This window comes from Belonocnema kinseyi, chromosome 4 (assembly GCF_010883055.1).
Source record: "Belonocnema kinseyi isolate 2016_QV_RU_SX_M_011 chromosome 4, B_treatae_v1, whole genome shotgun sequence".
Classification (NCBI taxonomy): domain Eukaryota; kingdom Metazoa; phylum Arthropoda; class Insecta; order Hymenoptera; family Cynipidae; genus Belonocnema; species Belonocnema kinseyi.
The window spans coordinates 35,826,968-35,851,180 of record NC_046660.1 but is presented as its reverse complement, the minus strand read 5'-3'; the positions used below and the strand labels follow the sequence as shown (position 1 = coordinate 35,851,180).

Here is a 24,213-nt window from a genome sequence, read left to right as displayed (position 1 = left end):
TTTTATATTATATAAACTTTTACCTCATTCAACCAGTTCTCATATATTTATCTATTGGTAAAATAAAACATAATATAATTTCGGTATGTATAATAACAAAATATTACCTAATTTTCAATGAATTAAACAAGATTCTTGGATTCGTAGCTTTGAAAAATGACCGAGAATATGATCCAATCGTGGAACTTTTAAAATTCATCTTTGAACTCAAAGTCGACCTGGGTCGCTACTCACATGCAAAAGAGTTAGAAAATCTCGTCGATGAACTCATTGACAATAAAGCCGACACAGATGCTGTTATTTCCTCAACATTGGTGTTCCTAAATGAATTAAAAGAAACACAATACGAGGACGAGAGAAATTTGGTAAGAATGTTTTCATCCCGGGGATAAAATGTGGAGCTAGTATAATTCTCTAAAATTGATTTTGATTCCTTTTTATTAATTTAGAACATCTTTCATTACGGAAAAGTAAATCCTGACCTGCCTGAAAGCTTGCAAAATGAAAACGAGTTTTCTACTTTCCAAGTCTATCCCTTAGAATCTTGCAAGTTGCCTGAAAAATTCGAGGCAATCTTGGATGTTAATCATGATAGTATTATTAGAGATAGTGCCGCAGATCCTGGAAGCAAACTTTTATTCCTTAATCAGTTTATATCAAGTACCGCTGTCGATGTGCAATCTGTAAGGTAAGATTCATGAGAAATATTTTCTATGGCTTTTTTATTCTTCAGGGTGGCCACAGGATCGAAAAAACCGGAAATTTTACCAATTTTTTAAAGAAAAATGTATAAAATTATTTGAAATATCTAATAGTTCATATCACATGAGGTAATGTGATTTAAAATCATTTTTCATTTTTTTAAATGTAAGTTGAATAAAATTGGTAATTCTTTAAATTAAGAAAGTGGCTACGATTTGTTTGAAAATATAAATAGTAGATTTTCGCAAAGCTCCCACGCTTACATTTTTTGGAAAATATTTCAGTGTGTTTATTATGTTACGGGTTTATTTACTATTTTACTATTTCGTTGACATGCGGTAGTAGTTGTTCTCATGCAACCAAAGAGTTTTTAAATATTTTAATCTTAATATTAATAGACTTATTTGTTTACGTTCAGCTATCATTTAATGCGCTTGACATAACTTAAAAAATTTAACAAATTTACCATAAAACTCTGAGAAATGAACGCTTGCTTTTTATTAATTAAAAAGGTAAGCTTATTATACGATTTAAAACATATAACGTTCCTTGAGTCTGATTTTGAACCCGAAACATACAGAAACAATCATTATCTTTTTTTTTAACGACGCAAGGGTAGAGTTCTGAGCCAGTTATATTACTTTGAGAACGGTCACGAGAATGAGAATATTACCGAGAATATAACCGAGAAATAAATTCTCTGAGAATTTATGAGAATCTAAGAATTTATTTTAATTAATAGAAAATTGCATTTTTTCGTTAACTTTTCGGTTGAAAAATCAACTCTTTTTTTTTTTTAATTTTGTCTTTTCTATTTTAAAATTTACCTGCTTTAGCAGAAATGAAATCTTTTTTTGATAAAAATGCCGCTGTTTGGTTAGAAATTAAGCTATTTGAATATTTTCTCGAAAACTTAACTATTTCGAAGAAAATTTATTTTTTGTTTAAAATTTATATTTTGGTGTTGAAAAATGATCTGAAATATTTTCTGGATCACTTAAAAAAATATTGATTTTTATTACAAATTCATCTGCTTTAGTACAAAATTGATATTTTTTTTTTTTTGATAAAAATGCAACTATTCGGCAGAGAATTGAAATATTTTCTTAAAAATTCAACCTTTTTTGTTGGAAAAGTTCGTCTTTTTAGATTGAAAATTTAATTTTTTCGTAGAAACTTATTTTTTTGTTACGAAAATTCAATTTTTGATGTTACTGAGTTAAATGGAATCTTTTTTGGATGAAAATTCAACTTTTTTTGTAATTAAAAATTCTTCTGCATTAAAATAAATTTTATATTTCTTGATACTAATTCAACTATTTGCTAGAGAATTCAACAATTTTGTTAAAAGGTTATCCTTTTTGGTTAAACAAATTTTTTAAATCATTCAAAATTTTAAAAAAATTACCTTCAAATCTTCTAAATTTTCCCAGAAATATTAAGAAGATTCTTTTATTCTTTTGAAAAATTTCAAAATTTTTTTAAAGCTCATAAAGATTAGTTTTGAAATCTTTAAAAATTTAAATTTCGAAAAATCTTTTAAAGTTTAAAATTCATTTTGAATATCTTCAATTCTACTAAATGCGTCTTGAATTTACTCGATTTTTTTATTTATTCTCATTTTGTAATCTTATGAAATTGTAACATTTTGCTTTAAAATCTGCATTTTTTATTTATTCTGCTAAATTTAAAGAATTGCCTTAAAATCTTTGAGATTCTTCTTTGACAATTTTTGAAATCTTTTTAAATAATCACTTAAAATTAATTTTTTGAAATAAAAAATTATTTTAATTTTTCTTGGGAATCTGAAAAAATGTCTTTCATTTTCGTAAAACTGTACAAAATTCTTGAAAAATCTTTGCAAGTTTTAATTATTTTTGAATCGGTTCAAATCTTCTGAATATCTCTTAAACTTATTTAACTTTTTTCTAAAAATTATATAATATGGTGAAATTGCGAGAGTTTGCCTTAAAATCTTTTACATGCTTTTAAACAATTTTAGTGAGTAATTACAAATTTTTTGTGATCTTTTGTCAATTTTCTCTTGAAATTCCTCACAAAACAATTATTTAAAAGTTTTTCAACACATGGACCATTTTCAACTCTCGTTGACAGGAAGATGCTTGAGGCAGGGAATTTTATAAAATAATTATTGTTTTTAATATTGGACAGGGAGTTTCGATAAAGAAATATAATTTCACGTGGAACAGATAATTTTTTACATGGAAGGGAATTTTTTTGAAAGAATTATAATTTGAATTTAGAAGAAAGGAATTTTTAAAAATCCCTCTTCCAAGTCAGAATTCGTCACAATTTGAAAATTTCCTCTTCTAAATTTTATATAGAGAAATTACTTCAAGCGAATTAATCTTTTTTATTAAAAAATTTAACAATTGGTTAAAAGTTAAACTCCTTTGTTAAAAATTAATTTTTTGGTTGAAGATTTATCATTTTAATTTAAAATGCATCTTTTGTTGAAAATCACTTAACCTTTTTTAATGAAAATTCAACTATTTGTTTGGAAATGTATGTAACTTATGGAAAATCAGTCTTATTTGTAAACAAAATTAATCTTTATCGTTGAAAATTTATCTTTTTGACATAAAATTCATCAATTTGGTTAAAAATTAATTTTTTAAACTGAAAACAATTTTTAGTTGAAAATTGATCCTTTGTAGTTCAAAATTGTACAATTTTCTCCTTTTCAATTAAAAATGTAAGTATTCCAGTTAAATATTTATCATTTTAGTTGAAAATTCAAATTTTAGGTTGGAAGTTAAACTTTTTTTGAAATTAATTTTTCTTTTGGTTGAAGATTAATTGTTTCAATTAGAATTTTTTGTTGTTGAAAAATTAGGTGTTTGATTGAAAAATTGCCTTTTCTTTAAATGTTTTTTTGGCTGAAAATGTTTTTAAACTTAAAATGTAACTATTAGTCCATTTGAACATTCCATAATTTTAGTTTAAAAAATCATGTCTTTGTTTGAACATTCATTTTTTGACTCAAAATTTAAATATATAATTTTTGGTTGAAAATGAATATTTTTGCTCTAAAATCCAATTATTATAGTGAAATATTCATAATCTCAGTTATAAATATTATCTTTCTGGTTTAAAATTCAACTATTCTAGTTAAATATTTACAATTTCATTTGAAAATTACTCACTCTGTTTGAAAATGTAACATTTAAAAAATTTTTTAATTAGTTTTTTTATTTTCCTTTAGAAAACGTGATTTTTTAACTGAAAATTTAGCTTATTCAAATTGAAAATTCCATAGGTGTAGTCGAAAATTCATCTCCTTGATTAAAGTTTGAATTATTTTGGGGAAAATCCGCTTTTATGTTGAAAAGTAATTTTGTTATCTCAAAATATAATTGTTCCATTTTTTTGTAAAAAATAAAATTGATAATTAAAACCTTGAATCGTTATTAAATTCCTTGACATATTTAAAAATCCGATAAAATCCTTTTAAAAGTTTTAAGATTTGTGGAAGTCCCTTGAAATGTGTTGAAATCCTTTGAGATTTCTTAAAACCTTCAGATATATTTGGAAATCTTTAGAATTCCGTGAAATTTTTATAAAATTTGACGAAATTTCCTCAAATGTATGAAAATTCTCTGGAAATCAAAGGAAATTGAACGTATTTACATTGAAATCTTTGGAAACCTTTCAAAATTCTCCGAAATCCCTTGAAAATTTCGAACTCTCTTGAAATCGTTTGAAATTTCCTAAAACCCTTGGAAATGTTTGGAAGTACATATTTAAAATCCTCCAAACTCCCTCGAAATATTTCGAAATTCCTTGAAATCATCTAAAAAGATAACCCTTTTTCTTTTTTGATATATTGCATCTTTTACGAGAAAAAAGAAATGACTAAAAAATTAAAATTGGAAAAACTCCGGGTTTTCGTATTATATCCTGTTTTTTTTAAATCTCTCAAATAAAAAACTGAAAAGGTAACACATATCTTAATATTTTTTGGCAACGACATATTAGAAGCGAAATTATTTTTAAAAAAATTGTAAATATTTAATTATGCAAACATAAATAAAATAACAAATTACAATTTTTAAATTAACATTTTGAAACTCGGAAAAATTTTGCGTCTGAAAAGACATCTTCAAAATTTGGGGTTTCCGAATTATTATTTGCAAGGTTTTTTAATGTTAAAAATGATGCAATTTTTCTTGCGCTAAAGAGAATTCTAAAAAATTGGTTTTTATTTGTATTATTCTATACTCTTTCAAAATTTCTTAGTTTAAAAAATTATATGCTTTCAGTTCTTTATAGTAATTTTTTAACTGAAGTTTTCTTGATTTATTAACAATATGTTTTTATTTATATACTTGTGAAGAATATAAAAATATAATTTGTTTCACTTTCATGATTTTTTTTTTAAATTTATGAAACCAGAAGCTTTTTCAAAGTCTTAATTTTTTAGTTACATATTTTAGTTGTTTTAGGTTTAAAATCCTTTTTTTGTCGAAAAGGATTTTATTTCGACAATACTCATTTGATTTTTTACAACATTTTTTTTAATTTTATGCTAATATCAGGAATCCTTCTATCAGTTTTATACGAGCTAAACCTTTTTTGAGACCGCGATAATTTTTTTCCTGAAAGTATAATATTATAATTTTTCTAATAAACGAAAATTTTATTATATGAAAAAATGGTCATTGCTATGAAAATGGTAAAACCCGCATAAAGCTCACGGAATAATGTCCCTATAGAAGGCCAACTTTAACAAACAAAAATTGGCCAAAAATATAAGTGTTTTTTTTTTGTTAATCGACTTTTTATATTTTTATAGAAATTCTCAAAACTTTGTTAATTTTGAATCTTTTTCCAATTTTCCCACGATTTTCAAAAGAAGATAGGGGTACTCTCTAGAATTCGAAAATAAAATTCTAATGTCTAAATTCTAGAAAAAACTTAAACAAAAATTTGTGTTTTTTTTATAAGATACGACAAAATTCAAATGCTCGTATCTTCTTGGATTTTTTTCGTAAATCCTAAAAATAGGTTTGAATTATAAAAATACGACTACGAAATTACGAAAATACGATTTTTAATGGACTTGATGTTTACAAATTTTCCGTTTCAATTCTTCATTTTTAATTTAAAGACTTTTAAAATGCTGTTTTCAGGACTTAATTAAAAATGAAAAATGTTTGAATTTAAAAATTTCGGATAAAAAACGTGTAGATACAAGTTAATTAATGGTTTTTAAAAATGGGCTGTAGTTTATTAAAAATTGAACAATAATTGATTTATGAGATGATTCTGAATCTGTTAAAAATTAAAGACTTTACAGACTTTAACTTTCAAAATTGGAGATATCCTTAATAGTGAAAGAAATTTAAACCCCTGATTAAAACTTAATGAACTATATTGAATTTAAAAATAATTTCAAGTTAATAAATTCATCATTAAACGCTTTTATTAAATTCTACTTAAAAGGATTTATGTATAAAAAAAACTTTTGAATTTCACAATTATAATTTTAAAAGAAAGAGAAGAAATTTTGGAATTAAATTTTTTTCGAATTTGAAGAGGAACTTTTTTGTTTTGTTTTTTACATTGTTATTGAGTCGACCGCTGAAAGTTTTGCATTTTAAACATTTTTATTGAGTTTCAAACGACGAAATTTTATTTTTGGTTGAATTTTCAGAGGTACATTTTATATTCGTAAGATTTTTATCGAGTTGGAATAAAGGAAATTTTTTATTTCAATATTTGTTGATCGGAAGAAGGATAATTTTTAATTTTTATAATTTTTATTGTATTAAAAAGGGATGAAATTTTAATTTTTTTTAAATTCCGAATTGGAAAACGCCATTTTTCCTTTTTCATATTTTTATTGAGTTTAAGCGAAGAATTTTTAATTTTTGACTGTAAGGCGCACTTCTTTTGATTTAAACATTTTTATTGAGTGTGAAAGAAGGAAATTTAGTTTATTAATTGTATTTTTAAATTTGGAAAATAGACCAATTTTTTCCTTTGACACTTTTATTGAGTGGAGAAGGGGCAAATTCAGTATTTTTAACATTCAGATGAAAAGAGGGAACTTTTTATTTTCAAGTTTGTACTGAATTGAAAGAAGAAAATGTCTTTATTTTCAACATTTTTATCAATGTGAGTTAAAAGAGAGAATTAGTTTTGATATAGAGAATTGAAAATAACAACGTGAATGTATAATGTATATCTTTTACCCAGAAATCTTTGAACTGTTAAACTTATAAAAGTTTAGAATTTTACAGTTTCACGGAATTTAATTTAAAATTGTTCAATTGGAAATTATATACCTGTAAATTATTGAGTGTTTGAATAAAAAAAATCTGCAAGCTTAAATTTTAAGACCTTGTAATTTTAAAGAGTTTCACTTTGAATGCTTTAATTTACAGTTCAGTCCTGATTACTATATACAAATGAATAATTCCAGTTTTAAAAGATCTAATTTTTTAATTTCAATGACCGTGAAAATTGCTTGAGAATCGTGAAATGACCGGGATTTTTTTCCCCCTGATTTGAACGGCTATCCTCTTCTTCCTAAGAATTATTTCCCCCCAATTTTTATTTAAAAATCTTCTTTTAGAAGCCAAAGTAGACCAGGGTCAGTGGGTTCTAGTCCAAGATGTTTCAACGCCTTCTCTACAGTGACGGGATTCGCAATGGGCTCTTATTTTCTGCCTCAAATAAAAGTAAGTTTCAAGACAAAATTTGTAGCGAGGAGCACAAAAACCTTAATCCTAACTACTTTTGCTGACTAGAAAATTGAAAAAAATCAGTAATTTTCACGATTAAATTTTTAATCGATTCATCACCAATTAATTATTTTTAAAAATTCTACAGGAAGATAGTAGAGAAAGCAGAGAAAACTTTTTCCCTGTCATAGAAGGAATAGTAACAGAGCCTGAATCTCCCTGGCAATATTCTGAGCGACACACAGATATTGAAAGTGCTTCAGAATTTTGGGATGATCAGACATCAAATCACTCTTCTCTCAATGAAAACGATTTAAATAATCTCGTTATTTGGGAGGGTGTTCACGAGCTGCCACCAGTTGAAAATGCTCGAACTTGGGAGACTCTGGGTGTGCGGGAATCTAGAAAAGAACCTCCCTTTCTTTCAGAATCAAATGTAGCTGTTTTGCATTTAGCTAAATTGAAACAGGCTGGAATATTGCCATTACTTTCTGAGCAGGTTCTTTCTTCCATACCCTTGATTAATCAAGTTCCGACTATCTCTTTTCTAAGGGATGTAAAATTGTTGCTTCTTGGCATCGAGTCAAATTCCTTCTACTACGATTCTGTGGTAATGATTTTTTTTAAGAAAGAAAAATATGATTTATAATTCACCTTGGACATTGCATTTGATGATTTTATTTTCAGGAGGGGTTCAATTTGCAGAAGAATTTGGCAATTTGTGGTATTAGTCCAGACTCGCTCGAGAATATATGTTATGAAATTGTCCACTGGGGCAGCTGCTTCAGGGCCTTAACTAATTTAGTTACGCCCGATCCTCACACTGGAAAGTTACAAATTGAAGGTCTAATTTTTAAGGTAGATATTCAAATTATAAGTAATTATTTTACATTTTCAGGCCTCGAACGCTGTTGACTATTGAGTTTTCAACGCAAAAAAAAAAGATGAATTCTTAAGAAACAATGTTATAATTTGATATTTTAACCAAGAAAAGATTTTCATTCTGAATCAAAAGCGGTTAAATCGAACTAAAAAGGATTAATTTCCAACAAAATAGTTGAATACTCAACCAAAATTGATTAGTTTTCAACAAAGCAGTTTCATTTTTAACCAACAAGATTGATTTAAACTAATAAAGATACATTTTCAAAAAGAAAAAAATTAACTTTCAAGAAAATAGTTGAATTTTCAACCAAAGAGATGAATTTTCGAATAAAATGATGAATTTTCCAACCAAAAAAATAAATGTTCAACAAATAAAGATTTTTTAATCAAGGAGGAAAAAACATCCAAGTTGTTGAACTTTCAAGCCAAAAGACGAATTTTCTGTCAAACAGTTAAATGTAAAACTGGAGAATATGAATTTTTAATAAAAAAAAAGGTTATTTTCAACCAAATAGTTGTATTTTTAACTAAAAAAAAAAGACATTTTAAACCAAAAAGATTAGTTTTCTGCCAAAAAAGTTGAATTTTCATTACAAAAAAGATGGTTTTTGAAGTAAAAATGGGAACATTTCAACCTTCAAATGAGCAGTTCAATTTTCAATTAAAAAAGACGAATTTTCAAAGAATAATTAAATAGTATGTAGATTTTTTAACGAAAAAAGATTAAGTTTAAACAAGTTCAACTCAACGAAAAAATATAACTTTTTTAACACTGAATAGTGAAATTTTTAACCAAGACGATGAACTTTGTGCTAAAAAATATGAATTTTCAATAAATTACATAAATTTTCAGTAGTTTAAACCATGGTGTGCGATGTTAGACCAAATTTTATTTTATTAGTTTTTAGTTTACCGTTTTTCGTATTCAAAAATTGTTTACCAAATTGATGAATTTCTCAAATAAAAATATCAAATATTCCATCTTTCATAAAAAACAGAATAGTTAAATTTTCAACCTAAAAAGATGAATTTTCAACGAAAAATTCAATAGTTGATATTTCAACTTAAAATCTATTTTTATTGTAAATCAAGAACTGTTTAATTTTTAACACAGAAGGTTAATGTTGTTGAATTTTTAACCAGAAAAATTAATTTTTTCTCAGAAAAAACTAATTTTCAACAAATTAAATAATTTTTGTTAACCAAATAGTTGAATTTTCATCCAAAAAAGGAAGTTTTTCTAAAAAAAAACAACAACACATTTTCACGAAATTACATCATTTTTTTAACCAAACAGTTGAAGTTTTATCAAAAAAAAAAATTAATTTTTTACCAGACACGACAAATTTTCAACAAGGTGCATAATTTTGTTTAACCAAATAGTTGAATTTTCAACCGGGAAGATTAACTTTCTACCAAGAAAGACACAATTTTCAAAAAGAAAAAGAGTTTCAACAACGGATGTGATGTTAGTCCAAATTTTATTTGATTAATTTTTACTTTACATTTCTAAGTAAATATTTGAATTTTTCACAAAAAATTTAGTAGTTAAATTAAGATCCCCGATAAATTATTTTAAATAAAAAAATCAAGTTTTAAAATAAAATTATAAACCTTCAACCAAGAAGTTGAATTTGAAACATAAAAATATGAATTTATAACGAAAAATGTAATAGTTAATATTAAAAAAAATTTTATTTAAAATAAAAAACGGTTAGATTCAATCTGAAAAAACGAATTCTCAACAAAATACTTCAATTTACAAATAAAATAGATGAATTTTCAACCAAACATTTGCATTTATAAAAAAAAAAATGATTTTCTAACAAAAAAGACGAATTTTTAGTAAAATACATAAAGTTGCAAACAAATAATTAATTTATCTACCAAACTGTAGAATTTTCGAAATGAAAATACAAGTTTTCTACAAAAAAAGTTAAGTTTAAACCGAAGCAGATTACATTTTAGTAAGGCAGTTTAATTTTTAACGAAAAGAAGGTGAAATTTCTACAGAAAGAGCTAAAGTTGAAAGCTAAAAAGATAAATGTTCAACAAAGTAGTTAAATTTTCTACCAAAAAAATTGTTTTTCGATAAAGAAAAAAAATTCAATAAAATTTTCGAATTTTTCGGTAAAAAAGATGAATTTTCCACCAGGAAATATGACTTCAAAAAAAGGATTCAATTTTGAACTAAATTATATGATTTTTAAACAAAAAAAGATGAGTTCTTATTCAAAAATATAAAAGGAGACTATTCAACCAAAACGAGTTCAAGAATATTAACTTTCAACCAAAAATAGTTGAATTTTTTTATAAAGTTTTAGTCATTCAGTAAGCATTTTAAATTTTGTAAGAAAAAAGGGAAATAGGAAAAAGACTGTGAAGCCGGCGATGAATCAATACGATTTTTGATCATTTATAGATTAAAGAATAACATTTCCAATAAACATTAAAGTTCATTTTTAAGACTTTTAATACTTTTTTTTATTTTGGACTATACACTTGTAAATTTGGACTACATATAAGTTTAATCATTGAAAAATCTTAACACTATTGGGAATGGTTAAACTGCGATGCGCAACCTGGTGAAAAAAATCCGAACTAGAAAGAATAGGTACGATTTTATAGATGCATTTTAATAAAAATGTTTATCATGATATCATTCAGTTTAGAATGCACATTTACAAAATCGTTCACTTTAATAAATTTTAGATTTTAATTTTCAAGTATACATTTTATTTTAAAGAATTTTAAAATGAAGTTTTAAAGACTTAAGCCATTAGAAATTAGAATCGTTCGAAATCGAAAATTTTAGATAAAAAAAAAATTTTTTAGCCGATCAATGGTGAATATAAATTAATAATGATTTTTAAAATTGAATTGTTCTTTAAGATTTAAAAAGCGAATAATAATTAATTTTACAGGACGATTTAAAATCAGTTCGCAATTTTGGAATTTCCAGTTTCTAACGTTAAAAATTATGTAAACTATTTCAATTGGAAATTCGTTTTAGTTAAACAAATGTAAACGCCTTATTGAAACTTTACAAACTATTTTCAATTTTAAAATCACCCTAAAATAATATATTCAAAATTAAAAGCTTTTATTAAATTTCACATATTATTCTAGCCTAAAATATTGAATTTTTAAATCATTCAATTTGAAATTTTTTATTAAGAAAAATAAGAATGACTAATTATTTAGAAATAATTGACTGTTTATTTAAAATCAGTAATTAGAGTAAAATATTTAAAAATAATTTTTGAACGTTAGATTTTAAGTGTTCTATTTAAAAAAAAATAATTTGTAAGTCAAATTGTTGAACTTCGATGTATAAATAGCAATTGAACACATATTATATAAAAAATTCAAGGAAGTTGAAGAAATAGAACAAATTCAAATTCAATACAAAATTTGAAATGATTAGGCCCACGACCTAATTTAAAACAAAATATAGATTTTGACAGATTTCGTACAAAAAATTAAAAAGATTTTTAAGAATTTTGAATGGTTTCAGAAGATTAAAAAACATTTCCTATTAAAATTAATAATGATTTTTATTTTGAAAAGATAATTTTGTGTGATCATTCAAAAAAATTTAGAAAGATTGATAAAATTATTAAAAATGAATGTGGAAGATTTTAAGGAAATTTGTTTAATTTGGCAGAATTAAAAAAAAAAATTAGAAAAAATTCGATTCAGTTTAAAGGATGTTCAGAAGTTCTGAAATAATTTCGAAAATAATAAAAAATTTGAAAAAAAATGTAAATAACATGCAGATGTTTCAAGATTTCCAAATAAAATTTGGAATCATTTTGAGGATTTTTTAAACATTTAAAATATAAATAATTTAACTTTTAATTTAAGAAGTTTTCAATTTATACAAAGATGTAATCGTTCATTTTTTAATGTTTCTGGTTTAAAATTGCTTTAAATTATATAATTTTGAAAATTTTTAAATTCATTGATTAATTTTTCAATTTAGATTTAGATAATTGAAAATGATAACGTGGATTTATATTCTTAGAACTGAATCTGAATCTTTGTATTCTACAATTTATTAAATTTTTTATTTGGTTGATTAACTGCATTTAATTAAAAATTGTTCAGTTTAAAAGTGTTAGTAGATTCCATTTTATACGTATTAATTATTGAGCATTTGAATCAGATTTGAATACAAAATTATTGAATTAAATAACTTTTAAACTTCAATTTTAAAAGTTTAAAAGTCAAGAGTTCCACTTTGAGTGCTTTCATTTGCAGCCCAGTTTTGATTAACTCAAATGGAAAAATTGTTAGCTTTAGAGTTCGATTTTTTAAATTTCATTGACCATGAAGAATGTTTGCGATTTGGGAAAAAACCCGGGAAATGACCTGGAATTTTTTTCTTGGATTAAAACAGCCATCCTAAATCGTTTGTCATTCGTATACTTCGCATAATCTGAATAAAATTTCTCGTTTTTTTATGTTCAAAACTTATTTGACAAAAATGTGTTTTTTTATTTTAGAAGATGAAAATTTATCTAAACCTATTTGTTTTTTATGAAGATTATTTATTACACTATTTACACTAGTTTTAATCTCTGAAGTGAGTCCCAGACTTAAATTGTGTTTTTTAGATACATTAGTCATTTATAATTTTTATATTATTTCATTATAATTCAATTTATACAAAAATATAGGCAAAATCTAATAATTTCGACATGTTCCAGAGAAATATTTTGAAATTGATTTAAAAATCAATACGATTACGTTTCAGAAACACATATGGTTTCCTTCATCAGATCTTAAAACAGTTTTAAAATGGCAAAAAAAAAAGACGCAATATTTGTCGATGCGTCTAAATTCAATTTATAAGAAGAATTTATTTTGTAATATGTTATATTTAATTTATAAATTTAAACGCATCGATAAATATTGCGTTTTGTAAAATTATTTTTAAAATCAGCTGTTTCATTTTTGTTTTAATTTATAGGCAATGTGCGACAGTTTGAAAGAATTCCTACTATACTACCAAACGGCGATTCTGCAGATTCCTGTGAATGAGGATGGAAAAATGGGCCTTTTAATGTTGCTGAACGCGGTGCGACCTTTAGGATTTTTAATAATCGAAGTTGCTGAACTTTGTCAGTGCAACGGGTTGGAGAAAACTTCACTTGGCGATGGAATAGGAATACTTACTCATATTTATGAACATGTTACTAAGGTTACCAAACCTAATGTGGCCTTAATATTTTATTCTATACTCAAATCCTGCTGTGATGTTTATTTTCGGTGAGAATTTTTTAATTATTACGATATATTGTCACTTTAAATTATTTTTATTTCACTTTAAGGTCTTCAGGCCTCGGACTCACCACAATATTTACACTTTTATTTCGAACGATGAAACTATTTTACTACTATTTCGAAGGAAAAAAGTTAGGCTAAAGGTACAATTATCTCACAATTGTCTGTTAATGCCAATATTTCTGTTGTTTTTCTTAAAAAATAATTTTTTTAACTTCTGCCCTAATTGACTACAAATTGTCTCAATGGCTGATTATGGACAGTCCAAAATGATGATTTTTGAAGCCAAAAATATGAGTTTTTAACAAAGCAGCCGAATTTACAACCATATAGTTACATTTTCGAAAAAAATATGAATTCTCAACAAATGACTTAAATTTTTCACAAAACAGATAAATTTTCACCAAAAATGTTATAGTTAGTATTAAAAAAAATATAGTTTAAATTAAAAAGAGTTGAATACAAAAAAGTAGGTTTTTCAACAATCATTTGAATCTTTACCTAAAGAAATTAATTTTTAACCATACAGTTACATTTTTAACAACAAATTTTTTTACAATGAAATACTAATTGTTAACACAATACATATATTTTCTACACAATAAATAAATTTTTAACGAAGTGAAATAATTTTCTACTAAAACACGAATTTTCAGCAAAATAAATCAATTCTGAACCAAATAGTTAAACTTTCTACTAAAAAATATAAGATTTCAAAAAAAAAAAAAAAATGAAATAGTTAAATTTTCACTTAAAACCATTAATCTTAAAACAAAAAAGTAGAATTTCAAACATAGATAGTAAATTTCTTGAATGAAGAGATGATTTTTGAACTAAAATTATGAATCTTCAACCTAAAACATTAGTTTTTAACAAAGTAGTTCAACTTTGAACCAAGTAGTTAAATCTTTAAGCCATAGAGGCAAATTCTCAGCGAAACAGTTGCATCTTCAATCTGTAAACACTAATTTTTAATATATAATATAATAGTTCATATTTAAATAAAAAAGATGGTAATTTTTAATAAAAAACAGATGAATATAACCAAAAAAGACTAGTCTTCAACAAAATACTTGAATCCTCAACTAAAACAGATTACTTTTCTACCATGCATTGCATTTTTAATCAAAAGCTTTGACTTTCTACCAAACAATACAAATATTAAAAGCAAGTCCATATATTTTCTACAAAATAGTTCAATTTTCAACTATGAAGATTTATGTTTTGCCAAAAAATATGAATTTTTAACAGAGTACATAAACTTTTAACCAAATAGTTAGTAATTTGTATCGAGTAGAAATAATTTTCAATTAAAAAAAAAACGAATTATGATTTTTTCAAGTCAAGAAAAAAATTTTTCTATAAAACATTTCAACTTTCGATCCGACGAAATGAATTTGCAATAAAAAAAATATTTCACAGCCGGTCAGTTTAATTTTCAACAAAAGATGAACTTCAAACAGATTAATTTTGAACCAAAAAAATTTGATTTTCTTCCCAAAAATGCGAGTTTCAACAAAATACATCAATTTTCGACCAAATAGTTTCATTTTCTTCCAGATCGTTTACTTTTCGGGCCGAAAATACGAATTTTTTATAAACCAGTTTAATTTTCAACTCTAAAATGGGAATTTAACGAAAAAACTTATTTTCCAACAGAAACAAATCAATTTTTAACCAGATAGTTGCATTTTTAACCACAAAAAAAACTAAATTTCTACAGAAATTATTACGTTATCAAAGCAAACAGATAAATGTTCAACAAAATAGTCGAATTTTCAATAAAATAATATTTTGGTCAAGAAAGAAACGAAATTTTCATTAATGTGTTCAATTATCAAGCAAAAAAAAAAGATTACTTTTCAACAAACCGGTAAGAAAAAATGGTTTAATTATCAACTAACAAGATTTATGTTATACCAGAAAAGACGAATTTTCATCAAATGACATAAATATGTAACTAAATGTTTGAACTTTCTACCAAAAAATAGGAATTTTCAACAAATTACATACACTTTCAACTAAGTATTTTGAACAGTGGATGTGATGTTAGTCCAAATTTTATTTGATTCATTTTCATTCTATATTTTTTTCGTTTCCAAAAATTTTGATCTACTAAATAGTTGAATTTTTAAACTGAAATAGATAAGTTTTAAACAAAAAACGATGTAATGTAATTTTTATTGAGAATTAATTATCAATTAAAAACCGTTTTTTTTTACAAAATAGTTCATTCTTGTACTAAATAGTTTATTATTATACCGAATTGTGAAATTTTCAAGTCACAAAGACAATTTTTCTAAACAAAATTTGATATTTCAACCCGATTTCAGTAAATAAAAATTATTTTGAACTTTTAAGTTTCATTAATTTTATTTTTATCTATTAAAAAAGTAGTTCAAGTTCTAACCAAGGAGTTAAATTTTTAATATAAAAAGATTAATTTTTAATGAAAAATGAAATAATTGACATTACAACAAATAAGAATATTATTTGTTAAAATATTAATTATTACTCTCACTGAAATATTAATTATCAAATAATTAAAATATCATCTATTAAATTTAAAATAAAAATAGTTGAATTTAACCATCAAAGACAAGTTTTTAACAAAGTACTTGAATCCTCATCTAAAAAAGATTAATTTTCAACCAAACAATTGCATTTTTAGCAAAAAAAAATTGATTCTCTTTAATAAAAATACGAGTTTCAACAAAATACATCAATTTTCGAACAATTAGTTATATTTTCTACCAAATTGTTTGATTTTTTGACCGAAAATACGATTTTTTTTACAAAACAGTTTAATTTTCAACTCGAAAATTTGAATTTTTAACAACAAAGTTCATTTTCAACCGAAACAGATCGACTTTTGATCAGAAAGTTGAATTTTTAACAAAAAAAAAATTTCTATAGAAAACAAATTTCTACATTGTCATACGAAAATGTTAAATGTTAAACAAAATATTTGAATTTTCAATTTAAAAAAATTAGTCAAGACAGAAACAACATTTTTTGATCAAACTATTGAATTATCAAGTCAAAAAGACGACTTTTCAATGGACAATTGAGAAACAGGGGAAAGAATATTGATAATTAATAGATTTAAAAAAAATTTAAATAAACATTGAAGTTGATCTTTTATAATTAAAAAATTTGGTGACACAATTTGGACATTATTAAAAAAAATTTGACACTATTTATACTATCAGACACTGTTTTTGATCTGTAAAATGAGTCCGAAACCCTGGTCTCACTTAATCTTTTTACAATATTTTTACCATCTTATAGATTCTTGAGAAAATGGATATTCGAGGGAATATGCGAGGATGTTTACGGGGAATTTATGATTAGGGTAAAACCGCATTATCTGCGACTGAAAGAACGAAAATTCTGGACAAGAGCCTTCACGATTAACACTCATTCTGTGCCAGGATTTCTCAGGGGTCTCTCTGAATCGATTCTGCAGTGTGGAAAAACTGTGAGGCTACTGAAAATTTGTGATCCAAAGGTGAAAAATTAGAGACAATATTAATTATGAAAATTATTCAAATTTATTTCCCTTATTTTGCTGTTTTTGCTGTAACTGTTTTTGGTTAAAAGTTCATTCTTTTTAATTTTAAAAGTCTAGTAATATATTTTTCTTTCAGAATTCAACTGTTTTGTAGAAAATTCGCCTTTTTGGCTTCAAAATTCTACAATTTGGTTCAAAATTACACTTTGTGGTTCAAAATTTCATAATTTTGTTGGAAATTCAACTGTTTTTGGTTGAACATGCAACTACTTTGTAAGACATTAATTTTTTAAGGTTAAAGATTAATCTCTTTGGTTGAAAATTTAACTATTTTATTCAATATTAATTTTTTTTGAATATTCAAATTTTTAGATAATATTTTCGCTTTTAGCTTCAAAATTCCACGATTTGCTTCAACTTTATTTAGTTTTGTGAAAATACAACTATTTTGCTTACAGGTGACTTACTTTCGAAATTGCAACTATTTGGTTACAAAGTCATTTTTTATAGTCGAAAATAAAACTACTTTGTTCAAAGTTAAATTACTTTGTAAAACATTTATTTTTCGGGTAAAGAATTATCCCTTTGATTGAAAATTCTACCGTTTTGTAGAAAAATCATCTTTTGGTTTGAAAATTCCACAATTTGGTTGATTTTTTTTCTTTTTTGACTGGCTTGGTTAAAAATGATTCTCCTTTCAATTGAAATTTTTTTTTTGTCTTTTTGATTTTAAAAATTCATCTGTATAGGTTAAAAATTCCACTATTTCGTTACAAATTAAACTTTCTTGTTGAAAATGCATCGCTTTTGCTTTAAAGTTCAACTATTATTTTGTTGAAAATTAATTTTTGTTTTGTTTTAAAAATGCATCTTCTTGCTTAAAAAATCCTTTTTTTTTTGGTTGAAAATTAAATTTTTCAACTGAAAATTTAACTATTCTATTGTTGGTTAAAAATCGATCGTTTTTAATTAAATATTCAACTATTTTTATAAATATTCTTTGAGATATCAGCGATAGCAGCTTTCGTTAAGACTTTATTTTTTGTATGGTAAATTCAGCTATTTGTTTAAAAATTCATGTTTTCTGTTAAAAGTTCATCTTTTTTCATCGAAAAAGCTTGAAAAATCAACTCTATTGTTGAAAATTTTGTCATTTTGGATAGAAAATTTATCTCTTTTGGTAGAAAATTAATCTTTTTTTAAAAAAATTCAAATGCTTGGTTGAAAATTGTCGAGAATTCTTTTTTTTTTCGAAAACCGAACTGTTTGGTTAAAAATGCATGTAATTTATTCAAAGTTCGTCTGTTTTTACTGAAAAATCTTTATGGATTGAAAATTCAACTAACTGGTTAAAAATTCATCTTTTGCTTAAAATGATCAATTATTTGGTTATAAATTCAACTGTTTGGTTGAAAATTATATTTGTTTCTGATTGAAAATTCATATTTTTTGGCTTATAAATCAAATGGTTTCTAAAATTTCGACTTGTTAGTTTGAAAATTCAACTATTTTTATACAAATTTATCTCTTTAGTTGAAAGATCAACTTTTTGGTTGAAAATTCATGTACTTGGTTGAAAATTAATCTTTTTTGGTACAAATTTAATCTTCTTGTTTGAAAATTTATTATTTCGGTTAAAAATGCAATTAGTTAAAATACCAACTGTTACATGTTTCGTTGTGAATTAATATTATTGGTTATAAAAGTGAATTATTTGACTTACAATTGGTCTAATTTGTAAAAAAATCATTTCATTTTATTAAGGGTTCATAATTATAGTTAAAAATTCAACTATTTACGTTTCAATCAACTGTAATGTTAAAATTTGTACTGTTTTGTAGGAAACTCACCTTTTTGGCTTCAAAATTCCACATATTGGTTAAAAATTAAGCTATTTGATTGAAAATTAAACTTTTTGAATGAAAATTCATTTTCTTGGATTAAAAATTAAACTTTTTTGTAGGCGATTCGTCTTTTTGGCTTTAAAATTAAATAATTTGGCCGAAAAATTATGTATTTTGTTCAAAATGCATGTTTTTTGGTAAAACATTAAACTTTTTGGTCGAAAATTCATCATTTTGGTTGAAAAGTATATTATTTGACTTAAAGTTAAACTACATCGTAACAATTTTTTTATGAAGGATTCATAATTATAGTTAAAAATTCGACTGTTTTGTAGAAAATTCTCCTTTTTGGTTTGAAAATTCATTAATTTGGTATAAGATTACACTATTTGGTATACAATTAAACTCCTTTATAGATAATTCGTCTTTTTGGCTTTAAAATTAAATAATTTTATTTAAATTCGTTTTTTTTCTAGTTTTGTTTTCATTTGAGTATTTATCTAAAAATTTAACTATTCCATTATTGGTAGAAAACATATGATGTTTTTGTACAAGGTAAAAAATTAATGTATTTCGTTGAAAAATCGTCTTTTTGTCTCGAAAATTCCACAATTTGGTTAAAACTTAAACTATTTGGTTGAAAATTAAACTTTTTGGATGAAAAATTATATTTTTGGATTGAAAATTAAACTTTTTTGTATGCAATTCGTCTTTTTGGCTTTAAAATTAAATAATTTGGCTGAAAATTTATGTATTTTGTTCAAAATGCATGTTTTTTGGTCAAACATTAATCTTTTTTGACGAAAATTCATCATTTTGGTTGAAAAGTATATTATTTGACTTAATTTGACTGTTTTGTAGAAAATTCTCCTTTTTGGTTTGAAAATTCAATAATTTGGTAGAAAATTAATGTATTTTTTTGAAAATTCGTCTTATTGGATTGAAAATTAATATTGATTGTTAAACTACATCCTAACAATTTTTTTATGAAAGATTCATAATTATAGTTAAAAATTTGACTGTCTTGTAGAAAATTCTCCTTTTTGGTTTGAGAATTCATTAATTTGGTATAAAGTTACAATATGTGGTATAAAATTAAACTCTATTATAGATAATTCGTCTTTTGGCTTCAAAATTAAATAATTTTTAAAAATTCGTTTTTTTTAAGTTTTGTTTTGAGTTTTTATTTAAAAATTTAAGTATTCCATTATTGGTAGAAAACATATGATGTTTATTGTACAAGGTAAAAAATTAATGTATTTTGTTGAAAAATCGTCTTTTTGGCTTGAAAATTCCACAATGTGGTTAAAAATTAAACTTTTTTGTTGAAAAATCATATTTTTGGATTGAAAATTAAATAATTTGACTGAAAATTTATGTATTATGTTCAAAATGCATGTTTTTTGTGAAAACATTAATCTTTTTGGTCGAAAATTCATCATTTTGGTTGAAAAGTATATTATTTGACTTAAAGTCAAACTACTTCGTAACCATTTTTTTGTTAAGGATTCATAATCATAATTAAAAATTCGACTGTTTTGTAGAAAATTCTCCTTTCTGGTTTGAAAATTCATTAATTTGGTATAAAATTAAACTCTTATAGATAATTCGACTTTTTGGCTTTAAAATTAAATAATTTGGTTGAAAATTCGTTTTTTTTTATAAGTTTTGTTTTTATTATAGTTTTTATTTAAAAATTCAAGTATTCCATTATTGGTAGAAAACATATGATGCTTATTGTACAAGGTAAAAAATTAAGGTATTTTGTTGAAAAATCGTATTTTTGGCTTGAAAATTCCACAATTTGGTTAAAAATTAAACTATTTGGTTGAAAATTAAACTTTTTGGAAGAAAAATCATATTTTAGGAAAGAAAATTAAACTTTTTTGTACGAAATTCATCTTTTTGGCTTTAAAATTAATTAATTTGGCCCAAAATTTATGTATTCTTTTCAAAATGCATATTTTTTGGTAAAACATTAATCTTTTTGGTCGAAAATTCATCATTTTGGTTGAAAAGTATATCATTTGACTAAAAGTTAAACTACTTCGTCACAATTTTTTTTTATTAAGGATTCATAATTACAGTGAAAAATTCAACTGTTTTGTAGAAAATTCTTCTTTTTGGTTTGAAAATTCATTAATTTGGTATAAAATTAAACTCCTTTATTGATAATTCGTCTTTTTGGCTTTAAAATAAAAATTTTTTGTTAAAATTCATTTTTTTTTCATGTTTTGTTTTGAGTTTTTATTTAAAAATTCAACTATTCCATTATTGGTAGAAAACATATGATGCTTATTGTACAAGGTAAAAAATTAATGTATTTTGTTGAAAAATCGTCTTTTTGGCTTGAAAATTCCACAATTTGGTTCAAAATTAAACTATTTGGTTGAAAATTAAACTTTTTTTATGCAATTCGTCTTTTTGGCCTTAAAATTAAATAATTGGCTGAAAATTTATGTATTTTGTTCAAAATTCATGTTTTTGGGAAAACATTAATCTTTTTGGTCGGAAATTCATCACTTTGGTTGAAAAGTATATTATTTGACTTAATGTGACTGTTTTGTAGAAAATTCTCCTTTTTGGTTTGAAAATTCGTCTTATTGGATTGAAGATTAATATTGATTGTTGAAAATTCAACTATTTGGTAGAAAATTCTCCTTTTTGGTTCGAAAATTCATCTTTTTTGTTAAAAATCGAACATTGTTTTTAAATTCGTCTCTTGCTTTAAAAAATCAATAATTTGGTTACCAATGGAACTGTTTTGTTAAAAATTATATTTGTTTTTGGTTGAAAGATTATCTTTCTCTGTTGAAAATTCATCTTTGTTGGCTTTAAAATCAAACGTCATTCAAAAAAATTCGACTTTATATTTCAAAACGCAACTTTTTTTTATTGAAAATTCGTCTTTTTGTCTAGAAAATTAAACTTTTTGATTGAAAATTCAACTATTTTGTTGCAAATACAATATATTTCGATTTGAAATGTAAAGAATAGGGTGACCTACATTAGTTTTATTTGATATTATTTTCTTTTTTTTCTTTCTAGAATGCTGTTTGTCAAGTATCTGCGACGTGTCAACCACCTGTGAGAGTTTGTCTCAGTACGAACATGTTACAGGAGCAACTGCAATATTGCAACGAATACCAAGGAAATGGAAATGAAGCTTTAGGCTCGGTTGTCTCCTTGTCTACGGCGATTGAGGAACAAAAGGCCGAGGAGAAAAGGCGAGCAGACCTTGTGATTATGGCTCAGCAAGGAACTCTTTTACGAATAAGAAGTAAATATTTTTCTAAAAAATCCTAGATTTTATCGTTAATACTTAATGCAACTTAATTTAATATTTCATTCAATATTTTAATATTATTCTTACATCAGAGGAGAAGGAGGAATCACTAAAGAAGACTGCAAAAGAGAAATGCGAGTACTTGGAGAATTTGAAGTCTCAGGCCGAAGAAGTGGCTTTGAGAAAAGTGCAGGCGAGAAATGCGGAACTTTTGGCTGACAAATTGTTTATGGAGAATATAACGCGAGAGGAGGAGGTAGCTAAGAATCTTGAAAAGGAAGAAAAGTAAGTACTTTAGTTGTATCAAAGATTGCAATTGTATTATACATTACATTAGGGGTCATCTATAAACTGTGCTATCAATTTCGGTATATTTTTTACCAGCAACAGAGGGGGAAATTGTGTAATTTTTTACAAAAATGGGCAAATAAATTCTTTTAAATAAAATTATTCTAGATAGCATTTTGAATTCAATATGAAAGGATTAAATTTAAAAAGATTTCCAATGGAAATATATTACATTTTCAATAAAATAGTTGAATTTTCGACCGAGGACGATTTTATACCAAAAGAGATGAATTTTCAACTGAAAAATATGAAATTTCAACAACAATAGAAATAATTTGTAACCTAATTGTTGCATTAACAACCAAAAAGTGCAACTCTCACGCAAACGGGATGAATATTCAACCAATAAAGATGTATTTTCAGCCAAATGGTCGAATTTTCAAACAAAAAAAAAAAGATTCAATTTCGACCAAATACAGTTGCATTTTTAACATTATAGTTGTATTTTCAATACAAAATGAAAATGTTTGAATCTTTAGAAAAATAGGTAAATTGAGAACCTTAATTTTATATCTAAATTTTCAGATAATAAAATTAATTTTTAACCAATACGCAATCGAAAACAAAAGAGGCGGATCTTAAAAAAATGATTTTTTAATAATCTAGTTCAATTTTCGACAAAAAATATTAATATTTAAGTAAATAATCAAATTTTGCAGGTCAAAAAGACGAATTTTCTATAATTAGTTCAATTTTTAACCGGAAAATATCATTTTTGTACAAAAAGTTAATTTTGTACAAAATTGTAAAATTTTTTAATAAAGAGGTTAATTTTCAACTATAAACAATCAATTTTCAATTAAAATCTCTATTTTCAACAAAAAATGAAACAGCTACATTTTCATATGAAAAGAGTAATTTTCACACAAACACACTCACAGAATTTCACAAAATAGTTTTTTGTTAACAAAATATTAATTTTCTATAAAAAAGTTTACCATTAATCCAAATAGTTCAAATTTCAATTAAAAAGATGAGTTTTTATCCAAAAAAATTAATCTTCCTTTAAGAAAGACGAATGATAAACAAAATACATGAATTTTCACGCGTGTTCTTTTCTAGTTCACTTAAATAAAATTACTGGCAAATTATTCAGTAATTGATTTTGAACCAAATTGATAAATTTACACAAAAAAAGATGAATTTTCAACAAAATACTTGAATTTTCTACCAAACATTTGAATTTTCAATTAGAAAACATCATTTTTTAATTAAAACTATAAATTTCTAATCAAAAATGGAATAGTTGTATGTATTTAATCTCTCCCTTTTACGGGTTTGAGGGCCTCCGCTCCCTGTACATATATTTACAATTCCATCCTTAGTCTAACTTAACTACTACTTATATTCTACTCTTTCGCATTACGTAGGATAAACAATAGTAACAGTAGTGATATTAATTCCTAAAATGAGCGAGCTTCTAGGGCTTCCGTTTCCTCTTACCATAAAAAAATGCATTTTCCACGATATTGAAAACAATTTTCGTTTTTTACTGTCCCTTTTCAGGATCACCTGATCAGTTTGGCTCTGCCTTACTCCCTTGCTTTCCCTTACTTCGTCCAATTTCTTCATCCACATCACTCCCTGTCCACTACCATCCAAGATCCATCTTACACACTCATCCACACTCAACTG

General features: G+C 24.7%; 1 protein-coding gene across 1 annotated transcript in view; it reads left to right on the top strand.

The window, feature by feature from the left end:
• LOC117171171 (gamma-tubulin complex component 6) overlaps positions 1 to 24,213 on the top strand; it is a 48,372-nt gene that overhangs the window by 3,629 nt on the left and 20,530 nt on the right. Inside the window, exons 3-11 of the mRNA XM_033358234.1 lie at positions 148 to 365; positions 450 to 688; positions 7,304 to 7,409; positions 7,561 to 8,022; positions 8,100 to 8,270; positions 13,273 to 13,571; positions 16,878 to 17,097; positions 21,993 to 22,224; positions 22,323 to 22,515. Of these exons, the coding sequence (XP_033214125.1) occupies positions 148 to 365; positions 450 to 688; positions 7,304 to 7,409; positions 7,561 to 8,022; positions 8,100 to 8,270; positions 13,273 to 13,571; positions 16,878 to 17,097; positions 21,993 to 22,224; positions 22,323 to 22,515 (2,140 nt within the window). The remainder of the gene's footprint in view (positions 1 to 147; positions 366 to 449; positions 689 to 7,303; positions 7,410 to 7,560; positions 8,023 to 8,099; positions 8,271 to 13,272; positions 13,572 to 16,877; positions 17,098 to 21,992; positions 22,225 to 22,322; positions 22,516 to 24,213) is intronic.